At 42.8% G+C, this 15211-nt stretch overlaps 1 protein-coding gene across 1 annotated transcript in view; it reads right to left on the minus strand.

Annotated features, from left to right (window-relative positions):
* The window catches only part of LOC307172354 (leukocyte elastase inhibitor-like), a 99225-nt gene that overhangs the window by 79316 nt on the left and 4698 nt on the right, over nucleotides 1–15211 (minus strand). Inside the window, exons 3-6 of the mRNA XM_079894667.1 lie at nucleotides 5872–5943; nucleotides 5552–5692; nucleotides 5348–5465; nucleotides 5026–5168 (exon numbers count right to left, since the gene is read on the minus strand). Of these exons, the coding sequence (XP_079750793.1) occupies nucleotides 5026–5168; nucleotides 5348–5465; nucleotides 5552–5692; nucleotides 5872–5943 (474 nt within the window). The remainder of the gene's footprint in view (nucleotides 1–5025; nucleotides 5169–5347; nucleotides 5466–5551; nucleotides 5693–5871; nucleotides 5944–15211) is intronic.

Here is a 15211-nt window from a genome sequence, read left to right on the forward strand (position 1 = left end):
TTAGAAGAAGACTTATATTGACCATTTAAGATTTCGCTTACATCTATCTTGTAAATATGTTTTGCTATTTTATTAAAAAGATTACAATTACAACAATGTTTATTAAATTTAAACAATATTTCAAGTGTACTCTTTCTTTAAAAAAAAAAAAAAGATTATAGGCCTACATTAGTTTGAATATAGCCAACATTGGAACATCTAACATCTTATTCTATGACTTTATTTTTGACAAAAATAGTATTTTATATATATATATATATATATATATGAGCAGAAATTGCTAAACAAAAGCTTATTTGATGTGGCAGTATATAGTAAAAACTGTACCCAAATCTAGTCAACAAAATGTTGTCTTTCATACTTCGTCTGACTGTAACGTTGTTTTTGTAACCCAGACTAATTTAGTATTATAAAATATTTTGTTGTAATTTAATGGGGTTCACAAAAATGTAAATAATTGGAGATTGGTGATGTTAACAAACCCTTTTCCTAGAATAAATTATGTGGGAAAAATAGTGATATTTAGGGTTATTGGTTCAGCCAATCAGAATACTGTTGATATGATCCGCCCACTGAGCAGATGTGCGAGACCGGAAAGTGGAGAAGTCTGAGAGAAATTCGTCTGACAGGATATAGAAATATAGGGTCTGGGGGTGAGATGTATGGTGCCTCTGCCTGCCTTAAAGGCTGAGGAGCCCAGTGTGGAAGTTGGAGGAGCTGAACACGCAGCGTCAGCTGAAGCCTGGGATCTGATCCTTTGGGGTGGGTGGGGTATCCAACCCCCCTTCATTTTTTTTTTTTTCTTTAGGAAAAGGAAAAGGAAAGATGAAAAGGGAAAGAAAGAGAAAAGAAAAGAAAACAATACAGGTCCATCACCCAGGTGGATAAAATATTCAGTAGGTGGTGGTAGCGCTCCTATGGAGTGAACGGCCAGATAACTAAAAGAAGAAGAAGAAGAAGAAGAAGAAATTCGTCTGGTTTAGTCATCAAGAAAATTGAGAAATAACTGAGTAAAACTATAAAAATAGTCTTTTTCATCTCTTCAGAATTGTTAAAAAGAGGAATATATTGAGAGGATTCTGCAGTCGTTTTACTCCTGTGACGATCGATGGGTTAATTACATCGTCGTTTTGCTGGAAAGTGAATATCTGGATGTGGTGAGTTTATTTATGTATATATGCTGAATTTAATGTTTAAAGGAGCATTTCATCCGTGGGATCATTGATCTTTATTGAAAGTGGGTCATATATGTCGTCGAAATGTATTACAATTTTCGAATTCGGTGCCTTTTTGACCGAGTTATGACAGAAAATAACTTCAGGACGCATTTGTATGAAAGACAACAAATCCCACAATGCACCACATTGCACAGCTCCGCAAGCCACTCCCACTAATCCAGAACAGCATATGAATCACTCATCCGTCTACAAGGCTAGCTACCACCAGAGCTTGAAATTCATTTCACACAAAATGTCTAGTTAGTTGGCGAACTCATTAGTGAATTAATCCTCATTTGTATTTCTTTCGAAATGATGAATTATTGCATGGTAACGTTACTGGAATGTTCTGTCAGAACATATGTGGTGCGAAACTAGGATGGTTCGCAACACAAACGTCCGTATCCTCGTCTGATTCAGAGATTTCGTCCAGGAGAAATTGGCATCGTTTAAATTCTTTGCAGCAGACGGACTCTAGCTCTGTGTCCGTAGCCGAACAGTGAGAGCACCGGCGCCATCAGTCCGCCCCCAGCTCAAGCCAGTCTGGGCTTCTTATCCGCGACAGGCCTTCTGCCTCGGCTGCTCTTCGCTATAATGTGGCTCGTAAAGATAGCCACAAACACCTGATTCGAGCATCAGACTTCTGAAATCCTCTTCTTCTACATCATATTGAGTACTCTCCGCTATTGTCATATCTTCACATCTGGCTCCACAGTGCCTGTTAGCTTAGCTTCCAAACAAGATGGAAGATATTGCTTTTAGTTTACGAAAGTGAAGTCCCACCCACTGATCTGTAATAGGCCTGTAGGGTGAGTGGGTCCCACCCCCTGGAATAATGAGGAGCTAGTGTTTGTAGTCTCATACACTTTTCAATGAAATTGACTTCCTGCTTATAATGACGCAAAATGTAGATTTTTACGTCACAATAAGCAGGAAGTGAAAAACTTAAATCCTTATTTCTCCCATCTCAGGGAAAAATAAAGGAAAAATCCATAACCATTATAATACAGTATATGACAGGTTTTCTAACAATACAAAGCTTAAAGGACAATTCCGGTATTTAACACTTTGAGTCTATTTTGTAGTTTGTTTTGGATGAACAAGAGTGGTGGACAAAGAAATTTTGACAATGGTTCCTGTCGCGACTTTTTGACTATTTTAGAATTGCCCATGACCGCTTTAGAATGGGAGTCAATGGCCATGCACGAACATGTCCTTAAAACAACCCTTAACGTTCGTTTTCAAAACTGTGCAACTCACCGAGTGGTTAGTGGTGTTCGTTGATGATCAAAAACAAGTAGCGTAGCGAAATACAGTTTCTGTCGTGTTTTATTTGGCATTTTGTAAAATCCATTGATTTCCGTTGGAGGACTCATTGCTCGCTGATATTACTGCGCTACCGGAAACTGAAAGGGGGCTGTTTACATTTGATTGTAGTCTTTTAGGTCTTTTCGCTCGGTTCTCTGTGCTAGCGTGAGCAGAGCAACGGAAGTTGCTGAAGAGCGGAAGTTTATACGCGGTTGTGAGGTATCTGAAAAAATAGTTCCACTATAGAAAAATAAACGGATTGAAATCATACATTGCGCCGATATTTGTTTTTAATCATCAACGAACACCACTAACCACTCGGTGAGTTGCACAGTTTTGAAAACGAACGTTAAGGGTTGTTTTAAGGACATGTTCGTGCATGGCCATTGACTCCCATTCTAAAGCGGTCATGGGCAATTCTAAAATAGTCAAAAAGTCGCGACAGGAACCATTGTCAAAATTTCTTTGTCCACCACTCTTGTTCATCCAAAACAAACTACAAAATAGACTCAAAGTGTTAAATACCGGAATTGTCCTTTAATGCAAATGGGTGAAGTGTCCCTTTAAATAAGAAACACAACACTACTTTTGTGAGAAAAACAGAAGTTTATTTCATTTGTTATGTCCATAAGATTTATGTTGTATTTTTGGAGGTTATTGTACAATTTCATTGTGCTGAGTGAGTTCAGTCATTTTCACTTGGAGTCAAATTGTTTCACGTGCATGTCTCGTGCGCGTGCCTGAAAGGAGAAATGTTTATTAGTAGTGTAATATTGTAAAAGGTACAATATTGTAAAACATTGATTACTTTTATTTGTATGTTTAAATGTTAATTTACTCTGATGATGAGATACTTACCTTATGTGATGCCATTGTTGACTAAATGCGGTGGTGCATTTCTGGCCTTTTGAACAGGCCAGGTTTTTTTTTCTGAGTGGAGTTGATTCTCATGGATGGCGAGCCAACCTAATCGGATACTGGACGAAAAAGAAGAAAATTCATCTTAAAGTACCAAGAGAGTATCTTGATTTCATATTTTTTTCCCTGCTCAAGGTAAAACTTTTCCTGCACAGAGACTGTTTTTTTTTTCTCCATACAGGACTGAGAACTGAGATACCTAATAGAAGGGACTGATATCAGTGATTGAATATTTGGAAATTGAACCTATCGTCGACGTGTGCGTGATATTACAAAATTGTGGTTGAGTCTGAACAGGTTTTGTCAATTTGCTGTTGGGTACATTATTAATGTATTTCTAGTGTGAAACTGACAGTGATTTGTTTAGTGACTTATTTTATTTCTTTTCATTGAATTGAAGTAATTCACTTTTAATTGTTATTTATTTTTATTTTATTGGGTTTACTTTAAAAAGGGGAAAGGCCTGTGCATTTAAACAAACATTTATAAATGTTATATACTTACCTTAACTGTGGTGTCCTGTCATCCCTCAGCAATAACCCTCCATCTCTGTAGTCGAACATAACAATCTTCTGATCTCCTTATTGGTTCATAAAGTGAAGTCCAAATTTATAAGTAATAACCCGTTACATTTTTATGAAATATTAGGGCATATAAATGTTAATTCGCAGCTTAATACGTTGTTTACAAATACATTTTATTTCAACATATTTCAGTCGATTTTTACTCATCTCAGTAGGCTACAGCAAAGTAGTTTGTTCTTTCACACACAGATGCGCGATTCATATTTAGGCTAAACAGTCTTTACAAATATGTACCCTTCATTCATCTCACAGCAACACGATTCATATTATAGAAACGTGATTCATCTTTTTGTGGTTTACATAGGCCTACACTAACATTATTCCACTAACACTTGAGAAAAGATAACAGCCTACCTCACTCCTCAGCGGGATCTGCTCCTCATATCAGGAGATATTGCTGCTCATATCAGCACTGTTCTGAGGAAACTTTTCTCCATAAGGTAGGCTATAGGCCTATTATGCCTCACTCGCGGCACTTTGTTTACAGCTGATGTGGGCGTTTCACAGGTCTGAAATGGTTCTCAGAATTTGCATTTGAATTGCACGCGCTCTCCGGGGAGTGGTCACATTACTGTGAATTAGCTCGTAATGAGCTCGATTGGAATCGCTCTCTTTTTATACAGATTACAGAAGCTGAGAATATTTGTTTTTTATATAAATTACTTCATTTAAAAGATGCGATCTCAAGCTTTATGCCTGTGGGTCTGTTTGCCTGTTTGACTGAATTTTCGCGGAGTTATAGATAATTTTCGAACGCGTTTTAAATGGGAGTTTACTGACAGAGAAAAGGCAGAAATCACAATAGAAAAAAAAAAATAGAAACTGAACAGGATCGATTGATGCATTACACGAAAATAAAAGATCAAAATTAACCGAGCATTTTGTGTTTATTTTTCATTGCTAAAAAAAAAAAAACGAGCAAAACGCGCGGGCGCGTTTTTGGTCCCCAGAGGGTTAAAATTATTAAAATAATAATAAAAAAGAGCATGAAATCTCACCTGGTTCAGCTTAAACTGCCCATCTCTAGTGGATACCTTTGGGAATTTCTTCTCCCAGTTTCCCATGAAGTAGATGGCGTTCACCAAAACCAGTTTTGTGATCTCATCGATGGCTCCCTGTGGCACCAAGTCCTTGATCTTCTCTAAATTACAAATGGACATTGTTCACTTTGAGCAGTTATTTGAACTGGTTGGTTTGATATTGTTACTATAAAGCTCAACTCAAGAACCCATGAAGCCAAACATGGCCCTTGAAAATACATTTTTGCTGAACCTTGAAAAGACATTTTCGAATTGAGAATAAGTTTATGCTGGATTTCACCTTGTGTTTTTGTCTCCACCCATTGGTTAATGTTGACACGAGCAGCCTCTGATTGGTTCTTGAAGTCCACCTTCTCCAGTCCGGCTTCATAGTAACTTTTTGCGTCATCGAGGAATTTCTGTAATACGGCAAACCGATTGATGTGGAAGTGATATTAGAGTTGAGAACATTTCCAGAACCTCCAGTGAATAAACCGAGTCTTACCTCAACAAACTGGTAGGATTGCTCTCCGTAGAGGCGGTTGGCGAGACTCAACACATACGGGACTCCTGGTTTGTTCAGATCACTCATGAACTTGCTGAAGCTGGAATGAATTTGTTCCTCAGGTTTTTCTTCTGGACTTTTCTGTTTGCATCAACAGTATCATATTTAATCAGATAAATCAGACGAACCCAAAGGATACATGCATCTCTACAGTAAATACAGCTGTTCATGCACCAGAACCTTGACAGAATGTTGGTTAAAGTTCTGAGAACGTTCCCTGTTAACTGGGTTAGTGTTTGATGTAAATATTCATACGAAACCTTGAGTTCAGCAGGAGTCTGAGGATTCTGGGTTTGCTGCATCATTGGTGGTTCATTGTTAAAGCCCAGGACCTACACAGCATTGATATGGTAGAGTTATTAAATACAACTTCAATATATATTGTGAATGCACAACTCAAATGCTCATTAGAATAGTTTCAAATGTACTAGAAAAGACAATGAAGAACTGATGATGTCAAACACATTCTTTGTTGATTTTGGCCCTCAGGCCTTTGATAATTAAATGAGTGGAAAGAGTGATTAATTGCCGGCACTTTACTGTTTATGCCATGCCTGGAACTCAGTTTACATGTGGTGCGTCCAGAATCACATACTTCCCTACGCCAAAAGAGTAAAGCAAGACTAGGCAAGTTTATTTATATAGCACATTTCATATGCAATGGTAATACAAAGTACTTTACATAGAAGAAAATAAAATAATCAAAAGAAATAAGAATAATTAAAACAGTTTGGAATAAAAATAAAAATAAAATACAGTACAAATAGTCGGACGAACAGTGGCACAGTGCTCATTCAGTAAATGCACAGCTAAACAGAAGTGTTTTGAGTCTGGATTAGTATGCACTGTATTTGAAACACAGTAAGCGAAAAGTCCCCGGATGACCTACTACTACTTCCAAGGTTCTGAAGTGTGCATTCGATGGACACTTTACTATCCCATGAGGCCACGGGAGAGGATTTATTAATGGCAGTGAAGCGACGCAACTGACGCTGGTTGGTCACGTGACAGTAACAACACGGTGGATTGTAGTACGTTCAGATTACATTCATAATACACATTCACACTTCATATAACACGCTTTTTAATGCCCGCAAAGTAAATTCAAATTCAAATGTATGCATACTCAGACAGTGTGTGATTTCAGACACAGCTACAGATTAGATCTCGTTCAGGAAACAATTTCCCGTTAGCAAAAGCATTTTCACATATATAAAATGTAAATGTTATATACAGAGATGGAAGTAATCAAGTACAAAACTGTGTTACTTTACTTAAGAAGATTTTTCTGGTATCAGTTTACTTCACTATTTATTTTTTTTTACAACTTTTTACTTTCACTCACATTTTTACACAAATGTCTGTACTTTCTACTTATATTTTCAAACCTTGCTCATTACTTTAATTCTAATCTGTATTTGCTGGCATGATCAATACTATTTCTTGTCATTGTGTGCCTTAAGGATTTCTTGCTGAAAGGATTTTTGGCAAATGCATTGCTAATCGTGTAAACCTAAAAAGCACAACATGCTGGCTTTCAAGAATTCGCTGTTGAATTTAAGAAAGCACTTAAAGGTTGTGTATGACAGTTTTGAAGCGATTCGCAGGGGTTCATATTTAGGAGCGGTTAAGGATTTTTCCCAACAATTTTATTTCTCAGTGTTTGTATAAGGGACGATGCCACATGTTGCTGGTGCTGATGGCACACACATTAATATTCAGTCTTTAGGACAAATTGTTTTGGCAGTGTTTTTTTTTTTTTTTTTTTTTTTTACAGTGAATAGTCCATGTCGCCAATTTGAACATGTACTGATTTAAAGAAATACTTTTTCTTTTTTATTATGGAAATGTGTACTCTGCTGTTAATTTCTCCAGTATTAAGCGGTCATCTGAAACCTGACAGGTTTAGTCAGATAGTTTCCATATGCTGTAAAACCAGTAAATCAGGTGAAGTGTAAATTATACTTGCATTATAATTTTCTTTCTGTTTGTACCTAAATAGAATTTACAGTATAACTCGCCTCAATTTTGTAGTTTTTAAAGCATCCAAAGACAAGAGGCAAAATCACCCTACAATCTATGATGTGGCCTTAGGGGATGGCAAATAGTTTTTTTCATCAGCTAAGTCTTTTCTATGCTTGTGTATTACATGGTATTTGCCCAGCCTGGATACATACATTAGCTAACACAATTTGAAATGTAAGTTCCCTTTCGAGGGAACTCGAACTGCGTCGGTGACGACACTAGGAAACGCCCTTCAGCGTAGCGCGTCTGAATTTATGAATGAAACCGAATCCAATCCGTATATGGCGGCAGGTCGGGATGGTGCGAGCCTGCGCACAATGGCCATTTTGCAGGCGTACCAGGCCGACCTGTTGAGGGATATGGACCAAGGCGAGGGTCCCTCGGGTGAAGATATTGCGGAGCTTCGCTGGGCCACAGATTTGTCCCTCCGGGTTACCAAGGAGACGGTCCGTGCCATCGGTCGCTCCATGTCAGCTCTGGTAACCACGGAGAGACATCTGTGCCTCAACCTGTCTGGCATTAAGGAGAAGGACAGGGTCTTCCTCCTGGATACGCCTGTTTCAGCCTCGGGTCTGTTTGGAGAAGCTGTCAACGCCGTGGTTGACAGGTTTCAGGATGTTAAGAAGCAGGGCGAAGCTTTTAAACAATATCTCCCTCGCCATTCAAGGTCCAGGAGGGCGGCTGCTAGAGAACAGCCACAGCCGTCTGCCAGTTCCTCTAGACGTCGCTCGTACCCGCAGCCCCCTGAGAGGACGGATCTGAGGACCGTCCTTCAGTCCAGGAAGGCTAAGGGAAAGAGGTCCTAGCTTTTTCGAGACCTCAAAGGGCTGCCCCCCCCGAGAGAGAGCGATTGTGGTCCCCTCTCTCGTTGGGCCCTCGGGAAGCTGGCGTCAGTATCCCGCCGTCTTTGACGCTTCGGGACACGCTAGCTTCCAGCGAGCACACACTGGTCTGTCTGCCCCAAAGGCCTGCAGTCAGTCAGTGTTCGGGTTCGCACACTGTGGGTCATTGTCGGTTCTCCCCTGCCGGTTCTCCGCTTCAGGGGGCCGTCAAAGACCTGCACAAAACACTGGACACCAGCCCCGAGGGGCTGGTTCCCTTGGTGAATTTCGCAGAGGCATGGCAAAACCTCGCGAACATTTCTCCTTGGGTCCTGCGCACTGTAAGAACTGGGTACAGACTGCAGTTCCGGGTCCGCCCACCAAAATTCAATGGGGTGGTCTGGACTTCAGTGCACCCAGAGCAGGGTCCAGTGTTGGAATAAGAAGTTCACTCGCTGCTGGAAAAAGGGGCTATAGAGTGTGTTCCCCCACCAGTCAGGGAGTCCGGGTTCTACAGCCGGTTCTTCATAGTTCCAAAGAAGGATGGAGGGTTGCGTCCAATTTTAGATCTGAGGCATCTGAATCGGTCTCTGAGGAGGTTCAGGTTCAAGATGCTCACTATTCCCATCATCGTGAGTCAAATTCAATCCGAGGATTGGTTTGTCACAATAGATCTAAAGGACGCCTACTTCCACATCTCCATCCTTCCTTCTCACAGGAAGTTCCTGAGGTTTGCTTTCGGGGGCGAAGCTTACCAATATCGGGTTCTTCCGTTTGGCCTAGCACTCTCCCCTCGCACATTTACCAAGTGTATGGATGCAGCTCTAGCACCCCTGAGGCTCGAGGGCATCAGGGTGCTCAATTACATCGACGACTGGTTAATATTGGCCCAGTCGCGAGAGCTGGCGATTCGGCATCGAGATGTCGTCCTCGCCCGCATCCAGAGCCTGGGGTTAAGACTCAACATGAAGAAGAGCGTGTTGACACCAGCCCAGAGAACCACATTCCTGGGAGTGGTGTGAGACTCGGTCACTATGCGGGCTCAGTTGTCTCCTGCTCGGATCGAGTCTATCCTGACCACAGTATCCAGGTTAAGGCTAGGCCAGGCCGTCACTGTCAAACACTTTCAGAGAGTGTTGGGTCTCATGGCAGCAGCGTCCAGCGTGATACCTTCTGGCCTGCTACACATGAGAGCCTTACAGTGGTGGTTGAGAACCAAGGGGAAACCCATTCCGCTTGATAAGGGTTACGCGCAGATGCCTTCGTTCCCTGTCAATTTGGAAGAAGCCTTGGTTCTTGTCCCAGGGTCCCAGTTTGGGAGCGTTATGTCGCCGAATATCTATTTCGACAGACGCCTCCCTCATGGGCTGGGGCGCGGTCATGGACGGCCGTTTTACGAGAGGCCTCTGGCAGGACCATCATTCCTCTTGGCACATAAATTGCTTAGAAATGTTGCCGGTGTTCCGGGCTCTGAGGAGCTTCCTGCCAGACCTCCATGGTCGCCATGTCCTTGTGAGAACCGACAACATGTCGGTGGTGTCTTATTTGAACCACCAGGGGGGTCTGAGGTCACGCCCTCTGTGCAGACTGGCGCATCAGATCCTCCTAGGAGACTGTTGTCTCTCAGGGCGATGTATGTCCCGGGGGACCAGAACCAGGGAGCAGACATACTGTCGAGGCAGGGGCTGAGGCCCGGGGAATGGAGACTCCACCCCGAGACGGTGGAGTTGATATGCGAGAGGTTTGGCCCAGTGGATGTGGACCTGTTTGCGTCTCGAGAGATGACTCACTGTCCACTGTGGTTCTCCCTCACACATCCAGCCCCGCTGGGGTTGGATGCTATGGTACAGACGTGGCCGAGGCTACGTCTGTATGCCTTTCCCCCGATCGCTCTGCTCCCAGGAGTTCTGGAAAGGGTCCGTCGAGACGGGGTCAGCCTGCTATTAGTAGCCCCGTTGTGGCCGGCCCGAGTATGGTTCTCGGATATCATATCACTCCTGGCAGGCCCGCCATGGCAGATCCCTCTGAGGAGAGACCTGCTGTCCCAGGCAGAGGGCTTAGTTCTCCACCCTCGGCCAGAGCTGTGGAAACTGTGGGTCTGGCCCCTGAGGGGGCACAGTACCTAGAAATCGGCCTGTCAGCAGGTGTGGTTGAGACTATACTTACTTCCAGAGCTCCCTCCACGAGGAGACTGTACGGCCTGAAGTGGAATGTTTTTTTCCATTTGGTGCAGAGAGCGTGAGTTGGACCCAGTTAACTGCCCGGTGGCTTCAGTACTGGAGTTTCTCCAAGACCGCTTCTCTGCTGGGCTTACCCCGTCCCCGCTCAAGGTTTATGTGGCTGCCATTGCGGCTTTCCACTCTCCTCTGAGTGATGGGCCTCTGGGGAGGCATCAGCTGGTCGTACGCTTCCTACGTGGAGCCTGGAGGATGAGACCTCCGTCTCGCACCAGGGTTCCCACCTGGGACCTGGCAGTGGTCCTCGAAGCGTTGGTTGAGGCCCCCTTCGAACCGCTTGAGTCGGCTGAGGCCAAGAACCTTTCGTTTAAGGTGGTCTTTTTGTTGGCCATTACTTCTCTGAGGAGAGTAGGAGATCTCCAGGCACTCTCTGTTTCCAATGGGTGCTTGGAGTTTACTCCAGGCAACATTAAGGCCATCTTACATCCCAGGCCCGGCTACTTGCCCAAGGTGCCATCTAATGTGGCACGGCCTGTGGTTCTGCAGGCATTTTATCCTCCACCTCAAGTGACGGCGGATGAGGAGAGGCTTCATCTGCTCTGCCCTGTCAGAGCACTGCAGTGTTATATTCAGAGGTCCTCCTCATGGCGGAAGTCAGACCAGTTGCTGGTGTGTTTTGGGTCGCCCAAGAAGGGGCTTCCCGCCTCTAAACAGACCATCAGTAACTGGATCGTTCAGACTATTTCCCTGGCCTATCAGGTGCGCAAATTGCCTTCACCTATGGCCGTGAGAGCTCACTCCACCAGAGGCATGGCGTCCTCTAGAGCCCTCTTTTCAGGGGTTTCTATCCATGACATATGTGAGGCGGCTGGCTGGGCCACTCCGCACACATTCATGAGGTTTTACAGTCTGGACCTTCCCTCTACACCCGGTGCACGAGTGCTTTCGTCCTAAGTGTGCCTGAAGACAGCTTCACACTAGGATGAGCGGGGTTCGTTGTGGTATAGTGGGTATCTCGTTCCCCTAGTGTCGTCACCGACGCAGTTCGAGTTCCCTCGAAAGGGAACGTCTCGGGTTACGTATGTAACCCTTGTTCCCTGAGAAAGGGAACGAGACACTGCGTCGGTTCGCCACACCTCACCCCGCCTGAGCACTTGCTTCATAGCAAAGCTGACATTTCTGTGTGCCGACGTGCTTTTGTGTACATCCGCTTATGCCGTCACATGCTACGTCATCACGCAACGCCAATAGGATTGGATTCGGTTTCATTCATAAATTCAGACGCGCTACGCTGAAGGGCGTTCCCTAGTGTCGTCACCGACGCAGTGTCTCGTTCCCTTTCTCAGGGAACAAGGGTTACATACGTAACCCGAGACGTTCTCTTGTATTAAAGCATCAATAGGATGTGAGGTCCAGTTACCAGCGCAACACTAAAACAGGTAGTAGTAATGGCTGCTTGAAACATGAGTATCTGTACTTCTGCTTTAGTGAAGGATGTGTGCACTTTGCCATCTCTGGCTATATAGGCTATCTAAATATAATATCAACAAACAACACAATTAATTAATCTTGAGAGCTGTAATAGTAATATGTTTACAATAGAGTCCCACATGTAATACTCAGTTCTGGGCGTTTACACTGAAGTCTCACAGCAGACACGCCCCTTTCAAACAGAGCGTTCAAATCAGAGGCTAAAATCAGGAAACAGCACAGGATTGAAGTCAACACTTGCAATAAATAATGGGGAAGCATGAAAATAGTATGTGTGATGTCTTAAAAACAGTAGAGCATGTATTATTATTTTTTAAATGTAACAAATATGATGATCAACGACCAGTAAATATCACAGTTTGAGAGATTCTCAGTCATATAGACCAATTATAGGTTTGTAAACATCCGGGATGCGCGCGCATCATGGTTGCAGAAAGACCGTTAACAGCTGATCATTACAGCTGATCATTACACGGATACGGAAAAGAATAATACTATAATACTAATAGTTCGATTTAAAACATTTTCATATAAATTTTTTATATATATTTGAGTTTATATTTAATTTTCGAAATGTTCTCCGCGTATTTTAACAGTTTGTCACCCAGCGATAAGAACTGTTATAAAATGAAATTAACGTTAGTGAGTGGGATACATCTTACAGATCAGTTTGCCATAAAACCTTCTGAATGGTTAAACGATGTAACGAAATGGCCAGCCATCCAGTGGCCAGAGATATACAATTATCTTATCGAAACTCCGAGTGTATATACCCGGGAGAAGTTAAAAGCGTACAAGTCGCTTGATGCGTACAACTTTGTTCTGTGTGGTCACGTCCAAGACATACAATTTCATGATTATCAAGTTCAAAACTTCGTTGTGCTGAAGACGGAGGTTCTGCCTAGCCAAAGACAGAGTAAGAAGATGGAATTGTACAAGGCCTGGGTTATCGTCAACAAGACAAACAACTGTATCCTTACTGCCAACTGCACCTGTATGGCTGGGTATGTAACCAAAATAAGATTACTATATTACATTTTCATTATTTACCCATTTCAGTCAGTCTCAGCAATTCAATCAAACAAAATGTAACTTCTTATTTGCTGAAACTGTTGTTATGTATAGCCTAAAGCACAATTTAAACCAGTGTGTTATTATTATACAATTTTGTGCAGGTTAGGGTCATGCTGCAGTCATGTAGCTGCACTTATGTTTAAAGTTGAGCTGTGGGTCAGGATGGGAAAGACGGAGAAGTGTTGTACATCAGGGACAAATATGTGGATTAACACATCCAAGAGAGAGGTGAAACCAGCCAGACTGAGTGAGATCAGCTTCAGAAAGGCTAAGAGGACAGACACCCAACTGCAGCCAGTCAGAGTAAAGTGTAGAAAGAACAATGTAAAAGGTAGACACAATCTGAATGTAGAAAAGATCAGGTCGTACATATAACAAGCAGGTATTAATTCGTTTTATTTTATTTAAATGAAAAGGGCAATTAATGAAAAAAAAAACCTAGTTGCAATATTGCACTAATAAAGCTTCTAAGGGTGTATTAGGACATGTTGTTCCAAGGTGTTACATTATTTCTGAGTTTTGATTATTTTGAAGCAATGGAAGTAAATGATTGATGCAAAAACATATTTACTCTACATTACTCTACAAGGTGTCCCAATCTGTGAACACATTGGAACAGCCTGTTAATACCTAAATGTTGTTTTTAACTTTGGCAGTTTGCTGCTTACTTTTGTATCATTTACTGGACTTGAACTACTTATATTTCAATAAAACTACAAAATGGGGATGTTCTCAAACTTTTGACCGGTAGTGTAATTAATGTAAAAACAGTTTTGTTAATAAAAAGTTAAAGTTATAATCAGTACCATGTAACTATTAATGACATGTAACCAGCTTTGATTGTAGTTTGTATTAAAATAAGTTATCTAACATTTGTTTTGTGTATTCAGAACTGACAGATGAAGACATTGCAGACCTGAAAGTATTGCAAAAGTCAGCAGCCATATCACCCTGTAGCCCAAGACTGGTTGCCCACTGAAGCTAAGCGGGGTTGAGCCTGGTTAGTACCTGGATGGGAGACTACCTGAGAAAACCCGGTTGCTGCTGGAAGAGGTGTTAGTGAGGCCAGCAGGGGGTGCTCACCCTGTGGTCTGTGTGGGTCCTAATGCCCCAGTGTAGTGACGGGGACACTATACCGCCAAAAGAGCACCGTCCTTCGGATGAGACGTTAAACCGAGGTCCTGACTCTCTGTGGTCATTAAAAATCCCAGGATGTTCTTCGAAAAAGAGTAGGGGTGTAACCCTGGCATCCTGGCCAAATTTGCCCCTTGGCCTCTGTCCATCATGGCCTCCTAATCATCCCCATATACTGATTGGCTTCATCACTGTCTCCTCTCCACCAATAAGCTGGTGTGTGGTGGGCGTTCTGGCGCAATATGGCTGCCGTCGCATCATCCAGGTGGATGCTGCACATTGGTGGTGGTTGAGGAGATTCCCCCATCTATGTAAAGCGCTTTGAGGTCACAGAAAAAGCGCTATATAAATGTAACGAATTATTATTATTATTATTATTGGCACCTAATGCAGCTGTGCTCACTAGCATGGACTTCAGTGACAGAGACTCCACATCAGAATCTGAAACAGAGACCGGAGACCTGCCAGAGCCACTCGTAGCTCTGTATGATGCCAATCTGAGATGCCTCTGCCAAAATGAACTACAAGAGAGGTGTGAAGAGACCTTCGAAAAACTGGGGAAGCAGTTAACGAATGACCAGTGTGTAAACCTTGAGCTAGCGACTAAAAATCAGGCCCACTCTCAGGCCTGGCACACACACAGAACTGGAAGGATAACGAGCACAACCCTACATCGTGTATGTACTGTAGTAACCGAGAGCGCTAAAACAAACCTTGTAAAACAGGTAATGCACTACAACAAACATGAGTTGTCCCATGTCCCAGCAGTACTTTGGGGAAGAGATATGGAGGACACAGCCAGAAGAAAATACACAGAAATAATGAAAGCACAACATCACAACTTTGACGTGGAGCTATGCGGTCTTGTTGTGCGGCCA

This window comes from Squalius cephalus (genome assembly GCF_949319135.1).
Source record: "Squalius cephalus genome assembly, chromosome: 15".
NCBI lineage: Eukaryota > Metazoa > Chordata > Actinopteri > Cypriniformes > Leuciscidae > Squalius > Squalius cephalus.